The following is a 10,000-nucleotide window of genomic DNA, read 5'->3' as shown; positions in this document are numbered from 1 at the left end:
GCCAGGCCAGGCCAGGCCTGGCCAGGCCAGGCCAGGCCAGGCCTGGCCAGGCCAGGCCAGGCCAGGCCAGGCCAGGCCAAGCCAGGCCAGGCCAGGCCAGGCCAGGCCAGGCCAGGCCTGGCCAGGCCAGGCCAGGCCAGGCCAGGCCTGGCCAGGCCAGGCCTGGCCAGGCCAGGCCAGGCCAGGCCAGGCCAGGCCAGCCTAGCTCTGGCCAGGCCAGGCCAGGCCAGGCCAGGCCAGGCCTGGCCAGGCCAGGCCAGGCCTGGCCAGGCCAGGCCAGGCCAGGCCAGGCCAGGCCACGCCAGGCCAGGCCAGGCCAGGCCAGGCCAGGCCAGGCCAGGCCTGGCCAGGCCAGGCCAGGCCAGGCCTGGCCAGGCCAGGCCAGGCCAGGCCAAGGGCCAGGCCAGGCCTGGCCAGGCCAGGCCAGGCCAGGCCAGGCCAGGCCATGCCAAGCCAGGCCAGGCCAGGCCAGGCCAGGCCAGGCCAGCCAGGCCAGGCCAGGCCAGGCCTGGCCAGGCCAGGCCAGGCCAGGCCTGGCCAGGCCAGGCCAGGCCAGGCCAGGCCAGGCCAAGCCAGGCCAGGCCAGGCCAGGCCAGGCCAGGCCTGGCCAGGCCAGGCCAGGCCAGGCCTGGCCAGGCCAGGCCTGGCCAGGCCAGGCCAGGCCAGGCCAGGCCAGGCCAGCCCAGCTCTGGCCAGGCCAGGCCAGGCCAGGCCAGGCCAGGCCTGGCCAGGCCAGGCCAGGCCTGGCCAGGCCAGGCCAGGCCAGGCCACGCCAGGCCAGGCCAGGCCAGGCCAGGCCAGGCCAGGCCAGGCCAGCCAGGCCAGGCCAGGCCAGGCCAGGCCACGCCAGGCCAGGCCAGGCCACGCCAGGCCAGGCCAGGCCAGGCCTGGCCAGGCCAGGCCAGGCCAGGCCAGGCCAGGCCTGGCCAGGCCAGGCCAGGCCAGGCCAGGCCAGGCCAGGCCAGGCCAGGCCTGGCCAGGCCAGGCCAGGCCAGGGCCTGGCCAGGCCAGGCCAGGCCAGGCCAGGCCAGGCCAGGCCAGGCCAGGCCAGGCCAGGCCAGGCCAGGCCAGGCCAGGCCAAGCCAGGCCAGGCCAGGCCAGGCCAGGCCAGGCCAGGCCAGGCCAGGCCTGGCCAGGCCAGGCCAGGCCAGGCCTGGCCAGGCCAGGCCAGGCCAGGCCAGGCCAGGCCAAGCCAGGCCAGGCCAGGCCAGGCCAGGCCAGGCCTGGCCAGGCCAGGCCAGGCCTGGCCAGGCCAGGCCTGGCCAGGCCAGGCCAGGCCAGGCCAGGCCAGGCCAGCCCAGCCCCTGGCCAGGCCAGGCCAGGCCAGGCCAGGCCAGGCCTGGCCAGGCCAGGCCAGGCCTGGCCAGGCCAGGCCAGGCCAGGCCAGGCCAGGCCACGCCAGGCCAGGCCAGGCCAGGCCAGGCCAGGCCAGGCCAGCCAGGCCAGGCCAGGCCAGGCCAGGCCAGGCCAGGCCAGGCCAGGCCTGGCCAGGCCAGGCCAGGCCAGGCCAGGCCAGGCCAGGCCAGGCCAAGCCAGGCCAGGCCAGGCCAGGCCAGGCCAGGCCAGCCAGGCCAGGCCAGGCCAGGCCAGGCCAGGCCAGGCCAGGCCATGCCAGGCCAGGCCAGGCCAGGCCAGGCCAGGCCAGCCAGGCCAGGCCAGGCCAGGCCAGGCCAGGCCAGGCCAGGCCAGGCCAGGCCAGGCCAGGCCAGGCCAGGCCAGGCCAGGCCAGCCAGGCCAGGCCAGGCCAGGCCAGGCCAGGCCAGGCCAGGCCAGGCCAGGCCACGCCAGGCCAGGCCAGGCCAGGCCTGGCCAGGCCAGGCCAGGCCAGGCCAGGCCAGGCCAGGCCAGGCCTGGCCAGGCCAGGCCAGGCCAGGCCTGGCCAGGCCAGGCCAGGCCAGGCCACGCCAGGCCAGGCCAGGCCAGGCCAGGCCAGGCCAGGCCAGGCCAGGCCAGGCCAGGGTTAGGTTAGGTTAGGTTAGGTTAGGTTAGGTTAGTTAGGTTAGGTTACTGCTACTGCTACTACTACTAGTGGTTTCCTGCCTTCCTTCCTTGACTCGTAGCTTCCTTTGGCCTATAACTTCTAGAATCAATAGTAGTAGTAGTAGAATAGACACAAGAACAGCCTCGTTAGACCCAATACGGCTGTTAATGTCTATAATTTCCTTTGTGTTCCTTTGTGTGCCACCTCCTCGTCTTCCACAGGTCCCTGCCACCCCTCCCCCCTGCCTCGCCCCCCCAGCGTCCCAAGGGGGTAGTCATGACCCTAGGGGGGAAGAGGAAAGCAAGATGGCGGCGTCTCTAGCAACGCTTTTAGAAACTAGAGGATTTAGTGTCATGCTAGTGACCTGTGCTGGTGGTGGTGGTGGTGGTGATGGTGGTGGTGGTGGTGATGGTGGTGGTGGTGGTGGTGTTGTTGAGGTCATCCAGCTGCCTATTGAAGATGGTGACCCCTTCTATGACCCCGTGTCACGAAAGGTCATGTATTTAACTCCTAGCAGTACAGGTTAGTAGTAGTAGTAGTAGTAGTAGTAGTAGTAGTGGTGGTAGTAGTAGTAGTGGTGGTGGTAGTAGTAGTAGTAGTAGTAGTAGTCGTAGTACTAGCTATAGTACTACTACTACTACTACTACTACTACTACTACCAATAATAATAATAATAATAATAATAATAATAATAATAATAATAATAATAATAATAATAAAAATAAAACTCTTCTAGATGGCAACAGCTATGACATAATCAGCCCAAGGGACCTCTCAGCCAATCACCGCGCGGCAGGGAGTGACGTCACACCCGAGCCGGCGCTTCCAGCCAATCAGCGGACGGGGCTGAACTATGACGCAATCCTCAGCTGGTCTCGGAGCGCCAGATGTAAACAAATCCTTTTAAATTCCACGTGGTTGCAGGAAATTTCACGAGTTAAAATATTCGCGACCATTCTAGACTATCATGATCTCTGCACACTGACTATCGGGCGGCAGCTGGGTGTGCCTGTCGTGGGCGTGGTGACCTCAAGGACGTGGGCGTGGTGGGCGTGGCACTGGCTGGGTGTGACGCCTAGTCTAGCCACGGAAGCTGTACCGCCAAATTTAATGTCCGCTAACTTTGGCTTCTTGGAGAGGCTATGGAATATTTGGCATTTTTGGAGGTGAGAGAGAGAGAGAGAGAGAGAGAGAGAGAGAGAGAGAGAGAGAGAGAGAGAGAGAGAGAGAGAGAGAGAGAGAGAGAGAGAGAGAGAGAGAGAGAGAGAGAGAGAGAGAGAGAGAGAGAGAGAGAGAGAGACAGAGAGAGAGAAGGAGAGAGAGAGAGAGAGAAGGAGAGAGAGAGAGAGAGAGAGAGAGAGAGAGAGAGAGAGAGAGAGAGAGAGAGAGAGAGAGAGAGAGAGAGAGTTGTTGTAGTGGTGGTGGTGGTGGTAGCGGTAATAATAATAATAATAATAATAATAATAATAATAATAATAATAATATACTTCTACTACTACTACTACTACTACTACTATTGCAGATATATAAGTAACATTGAAAAACTATGGGTGGACCCTCTGATGGCAACACTACCCCCAGAACAGCAACAACCAATGGGAGAGCAGTACGATACTGTGAATCACGTCATGGTAGCCTGGGATTGGCTGACAGATCCTGGGATGCCTCGTAGTGAATTTATTTCTTCTTTATTTGGCTTGCAATTTGATAGAGAGAGACAAAATAAGGTAAGAATATTATATTTTATTATATTTATCCTCACTATTATTATTATTATCATTGGTATTAATATTAGTATCAATATTATTCGCATTATTTTCAAATTATCCATCATCGTCATCATCAGGACCTACCTCTGTCTCCGCAACGGGCTCGCAATGGAGTTGTCTTATGTAACCTCAGATTAAGGGAATTATGGGTAGGAATGGCGGCTCAGCGTGCCATCCTACGCGCCCTTGCTACTACGCCCTTCTATGTAATGTGGCGCGGCTTGGCGGAGGCGCAGGAGGTGGAGGAGGGCGAGGGGATAAAGGAAAATAAGGGGAAGGCGTCCGCCATCTTAGACTACCAGGAGGAGCTGGACATAGATGGCATTCTGGGTGAGTGAAGGTGCACGTCCGCCATATTGGTAATCCAAATTTTACTATTTTTCAGTTTTCTTAATTGTTTTATAGTTTTTGAATGACTGAGTGGGAATAGTATCTTATTTATGAGTGACTATTACTATCCTGACTATTTTTTTATCCTCACTAGTGCATTTTTTTGAAATATTAATGGTTTAAAACTGCTCTCATAAGTGACGCTATTAATCCGCCATCTTGGAAATCTAAAGGGTCCATATTTTCTATTATCTCGCTTATTTAAGTAGTTAACAACGTCTGAACTGAACTATTTTGCTACATTAACTTAACTATTACCATCCCAAACTCTATTTCTATCCCAAAATCCACAATTAATTGGTTTCAGGAAGTATTGATTAAGTGACGCCGTTTTCTTGCCATCTTGGAAATCCAAACTCAACATTTTTTCTTATTTCTCGCTTATTTCACAGACTGTTGATGCTTGACTGGTGCTAGTGTACTATTATAATCTTACTCTTACTATTCAGACTACTATTTGTATCCAAGCTACCCCAGTTAGCTCGTAAATATGATTAAAAATGTTGCTTGGGTGACTGACGCCATTTTTCCGCCATATTGGATAGCCAGTGACTCTATATCAACAGTTTCCTTTATTATTTCACTATATAGCAATGCCTGGACTGGACTGTTATACCATTTGAATTTTGTTATTACTATTTATTCAGTAATTGTATCCCCAAATAGCGAATAAATCATAAAAATTAGTATGCAAGATAAGTGATGCCTTTTTTCCGCCATCTTGGAAGTCCAAACATCACATTTATCTTCATTTATCGCTTATTTTACTAGCTAGCAATGCCGGACTGGTACTATTAAACTTATAACAATATACTACTACTATCCTAACTATCGGTTTTATCCCAACTAGCTCACCCGCGGCATAAACTGATGATATCTATGTGTGGGGAGACTGAAGGTGCCGCCGCCATCTTGTTCGGCTCACCTGTTCTCTGTGTTCCTGTTACACCAGACCAGTTTGTGATGGCGGGGAAATTAATGGATCTAGGTTAGTAATAGTAGTAGTAGTAATAGTTGTTGTTTTTGTTGTAATAGTAGTAGTAGTAGTAGTCAGTAATAATAATAATAATTGCAGGCCTCGCATTGGTTATTCCCGCCCGTGACGTTTCGACCAATCAGATTCGAGACGCTATCCTGCAACTAACAACCAATAGGAAGTGAGTATTATTACTGCTCCCGTTACTGCTACTGCTACTACTACTACTATTACGACAACTACTACTACTATTACTACTACTATTACTATTACAGATTCCGTACAAGAGGTAGAGAATTAGCAGAGGCCTATTTGTCAAAGCCTCTATCTCCTGCCGATCTCACGGGCTATTACCTGGACACCATAATTAATAGGCCTATGAGGTAGGTCTATTATTATTGTTGTTGTTATTGTTATTGTTGCTCTTCTTCTTCTTCATCTTCCTCCGCTACCACCACCACCACCACCTCTAACCCCCTCCTTCATACCCCCAGGAGAAGAAGGGGGCGTGGCCAAGCTGAGCGGCTCTCCCTATTGGCTAGGAGTAATGGTGACGTCATGGCGGCCATCTTGATTTTGGTGACGTCATCTCTCTGCGTTGCATTGTGGGTAGGCTTTGTTATTGTGAGGAAATGCTGGAGAGAGAGAGAGAGGAGGAGGAGGAGGGAGAAGGCGGAGTAGGAGGAAGAGGAGGAGGAAGAAAAGGAAGAGGAAGAGAGATAGGAGAGAGAGGAGGAGGAGGAGGAGGAAGAGAGAGAGAGAGGAGAAGGAAGAGAGAGAGAGAGAGAGAAGGAAGAGGAAGAGAGAGAGGAGAAGGAAGAGAGGAAGGAGGAGGAGGAGGAGGAGGAAGAGAGAGAGAGGGAGAAGGAAGAGGAAGAGAGAAAGGAGGAGGAGGAGGAAGAGAGAGAGGAGAAGGAAGAGAGGAAGGAGGAGGAGGAGGAAGAGAGAGAGAAGAGAAGGAAGAGGAAGAGAGAAAGGAGGAGGAGGAAGAGAGAAAGGAGGAGGAGGAGGAAGAGAGAGAGAAGAGAAGGAAGAGGAAGAGAGAAAGGAGGAGGAAGAGAGAGAGAGAGAGAGAGAGAGAGAGAGAGAGAGAGAGAGAGAGAGAGAGAGAGAGAGAGAGAGAGAGAGGGGAGAAGGAAGAAGACGAGGAGGAAGAAGACGAAGAAAAAGGAGGAGGAGGAGGAGGAAAGAGAAGAAGAAGAAGAAGAGGAGGAGGAGGAGGAGAATAATAATAATAATAATAATAATAATAATAATAATAATAATAACATTTTATACTAAAGAAATATTTAGACGCAATAAATTCTTCATCATTAAATACTGTTATTGTTATTAATTAAATCCTATGTAAATTCCAGCCATAATTCACATTTGCAATTAACGTAAAAAAAATCAATAAATATCCTTAAATATTTAAACTTAAAAAAACATTTGTAATATCAATAAAAAAAATAAATTAAGTTTGTTTATCAATATAGAATTGGTACAAAATTAAACTCATTATTTATTTATTAATTTATTTATTGAATTTAAAGATGGCGGACGCAATATTGCAATTTAATAAGTCTGTATGATGCGAAATTTAAGTTTATAAGCAAAAAATAAGCATAGATTTTTTATTAATTACGTGACAAGCTTAACTAATGACGTCACTAATATTAAGCTTGTGAAATTTAAGTTTATAAGCAAAAAAATAAGCATAGATTTATTATTAATTACGTGACAAGCCTAAATTTGAAATATACGCAAAATTATAAATAACTTATTGAGAGGAAAAGAAAGGGTATATTTTTTTGAGTATATTGATACCAAAATCTTATAAAGTAAATTACTAAAATATTAATGTCGAAGGTTGAACTAGGAGTGGCCGGCTTGTTCGTAAACTTAACTAAATTCAAAATATACGCAATATCAGACAAAACTTATGGAATGAAAAAGAAAGAGTAGATTTTTTTTGTATTGTTAGTCAAAAAATATATACGAAAAATGAAAAAAAATATATATATATATGGGAGTGGCTATGCCGGTGTTAAGAGCATTCACAAACTTAACCTAATTATGAAAAGTAAGAAAAAATATGCAACATTTATTTAAAAAGAAATGTAGGGGATAATTTTAAGAATATTTAAATCCTTTAGTATATAAGAATAGACGTTAAAAATTCAAAAATGGCGGGAAGTTGCATTCAAAATTTTATCTAAAATATCTCCAAAACGCAAAATTAAGGGAAACTTAGTTTATAAAAAAGAAAGTATAAGTTATTTTGAGCATTTGTGTGGCAGAAAATGGCAGAAGAACCACTTAATTATTTGAAATGGATTAACTCAACAAATCTTAAATATGGAAAATAAACAAAATACGGCAAACTTCACTTAACAAGAAAGAAAGAGCAAACATTTATGAGCCATTATACCGAAAAAGTTTTACGAGATCATTAAGAAAACAAATAAAACCCACACCCCGATTTAACCCCTAAAGGACCGCGCGGGGTAAGTATATCAGTCCCGCTAGGGCGGGGGATATGGGGAAAAACGTGCAAAATAGCTTATCTTTGCATGCTCAGTACGCCTAACCTACAATAAACGAGTGAAAGAAAACAATACTTACCCCACAATCAACTCCTCCTCTTTTGAATGGTACCAACCAGAAGTTTCTAGGTGCCATGGTTACGGAGATATGACGAGTTGATTGAGGTGGTGTTGCGGTGAAAGTGAGGGGGCGCGTCCGATCAGTGATGGTGGCTCTGGCTTAGTAACGCAGAAAACGGGATCTATGACCTTTTTTACCCTAATTGTACTGGGGCCTGGTGTACTAGGCCCTGCAACAGGTTCAGGTTGGGCTGATTGCTGGGCTGGTTGCTCTGGTTTTGGCGGTGACAGCACTTCATCATCGGTGGTGGCTGTGGTGGTGCTGGTGCCCCTGTCTCCTGCATCATCAGACCCCAGCACATCACTGTCCTCACTCTCAATAATCGTGGAGACAGTGATTTCTAACTCCTGTTCAATGCCACTTATACTTAGAGGCCTCCTAGCTGACGTGGAGGGCCTAGAGTGGATGGATGGAGTGGAAGTAAATACGCGCGGGGGCGAGTGCACCAAATCGGACGAGGCGGAATCACTTCCATGATGACCAGCCATGACGAAGGCTAGCGGGGAACTGACAACCCTTCCCATCCTAGTCTTAATCAGTGTTGCCATACACTTGGCTAGAAAATCGGGCGGAAAAACGCATAATTTGGCGTTATTTACAAAGAGACGTCGATCGACGTCCCCGGTCCTTTGAGCCCAAAACGTCGATCGACGTCCCCGGTTCTTTAGGGGTTAAACGAGCTAGTTAACAAAACCCAAATACCAAAGAAACACAAAACCAGACAAACTTTACTTAACAAAAAATAAAGAACACAAATTTAGAAGACAAATTATTGAAAGAAATCAACAAAAAACACCGAAAAAAATTTTATGTCAACAGTTGGAACAAGGAGTGGCCAAAAGACTCAACAAAATGGCTGCCGAGTTTCTCCTATGAAAATAATTTGCGGAAATTTCTCAAAAATCACCGTTTCTACTTTGCCTAGCCGTGCGTGGGCGTGCCATGGCGTGAGGGTAGGCCTATGGGAACAACACAGGCCTATAACAACCACGGACAAGCTGAAATAAGAGGAGAAATAAGGTAAAATTGTCCATTCATTTTAAGTCACCGAACGAGAGAAGAGATATTTATTTAATTATTTGTTTATTTTATTTTAAGGCGATTTTAGGTCATTAATTAAAGGAACTATGGCCTTTATTTACATTTTACCTTAGTTTGAGTGTTTATTGATGAATTTGAAAGCGGTTAGGTTAATGACAAAAGCTGCTACTACTACTACTATTACTACTACTACTACTACTACAACTACTACCTGGATGGCATAGTTAGACAGCCTGGCGGATAGTACGATCGTAGTAGTAATAGTAGTAAGGAGTGGGAATAGTTAGCCTTTCAACTACTACGACTACTACTACTACTATTACTACTACTACTACTACTACTACTACTACTACCTGGATGGCATAGTTAGACAGCCTGGCGAATAGTACAGTCGTAGTAGTAATAGTAGTAAGGAGCGGGGATAGTTAGCCTTTCAACTACTACGACTACTACTACTACTACTACTACTACTACAACTACTACCTGGATGGCATAGTTAGGCAGCCTGGCGGATAGTACGATCGTAGTAGTAATAGTAGTAAGGAGTGGGAATAGTTAGCCTTTCAACTACTACTACTACTACTACTACTACTACTACTATTACTACTACTACCTGGATGGCATAGTTAGGCAGCCTGGCGGATAGTACAATCGTAGTAGTAATAGTAGTAAGGAGTGGGAATAGTTAGCCTTTCAACTACTACGACTACTACTACTACTATTACTACTACTACTACTACTACTACTACCTGGATGGCATAGTTAGACAGCCTGGCGGATAGTACAATCGTAGTAGTAATAGTAGTAAGGAGTGGGAATAGTTAGCCTTTCAACTACTACGACTACTACTCACTACTACTACTACTACTACTACCTGGATGGCATAGTTAGACAGCCTGGCGAATAGTACAGTCGTAGTAGTAATAGTAGTAAGGAGCGGGGATAGTTAACCTTTCAACTACTACTACTACTACTACTACGACTACTACTACTACTACTATTACTACTACTACTACTTGCATTAAGGATAGTCAGGGGGGAAGGGAAGGGGAGATGAAGGGTCAGGGGGGGTCAGGAGGGGGTCAGAAGGTCAGAGAGGCACAGGGAGGGACAGGAGGGGTCAGAGAGGGGTCAGAAGGCAAGAGAGGCACAGTAGGGGTCAGGGAGGGACAGGAGGGGGGCAGGAGGGGTCAG

General features: G+C 48.5%; 2 protein-coding genes across 4 annotated transcripts in view; both read left to right on the top strand.

The window, feature by feature from the left end:
* The window catches only part of LOC135096586 (uncharacterized), an 8,406-nt gene extending 2,549 nt beyond the window's left edge, over positions 1-5,857 (top strand). The window contains exons 2-9 of the mRNA XM_063998177.1: positions 2,203-2,503; positions 2,718-3,147; positions 3,504-3,708; positions 3,828-4,080; positions 4,991-5,128; positions 5,216-5,297; positions 5,392-5,499; positions 5,611-5,857. Coding sequence (XP_063854247.1) covers positions 2,203-2,503; positions 2,718-3,147; positions 3,504-3,708; positions 3,828-4,080; positions 4,991-5,128; positions 5,216-5,297; positions 5,392-5,499; positions 5,611-5,797 — 1,704 coding nt within the window. The 3' untranslated portion in view covers positions 5,798-5,857. The remainder of the gene's footprint in view (positions 1-2,202; positions 2,504-2,717; positions 3,148-3,503; positions 3,709-3,827; positions 4,081-4,990; positions 5,129-5,215; positions 5,298-5,391; positions 5,500-5,610) is intronic.
* A 2,735-nt stretch (positions 5,858-8,592) lies between these two features.
* Positions 8,593-10,000, top strand: part of LOC135096636 (band 4.1-like protein 1) — an 18,792-nt gene continuing 17,384 nt past the window's right edge. For all 3 annotated transcript variants that reach the window (XM_063998317.1, XM_063998318.1, XM_063998316.1), the window contains exon 1: positions 8,593-8,785. The gene's annotated coding sequence lies outside the window, so the exon portion shown is untranslated. The remainder of the gene's footprint in view (positions 8,786-10,000) is intronic.

The sequence above is a fragment of the Scylla paramamosain genome, unplaced genomic scaffold (genome assembly GCF_035594125.1).
Source record: "Scylla paramamosain isolate STU-SP2022 unplaced genomic scaffold, ASM3559412v1 Contig5, whole genome shotgun sequence".
Taxonomy (NCBI): domain Eukaryota; kingdom Metazoa; phylum Arthropoda; class Malacostraca; order Decapoda; family Portunidae; genus Scylla; species Scylla paramamosain.
This window is presented reverse-complemented; position numbering and strand designations above follow the sequence as displayed.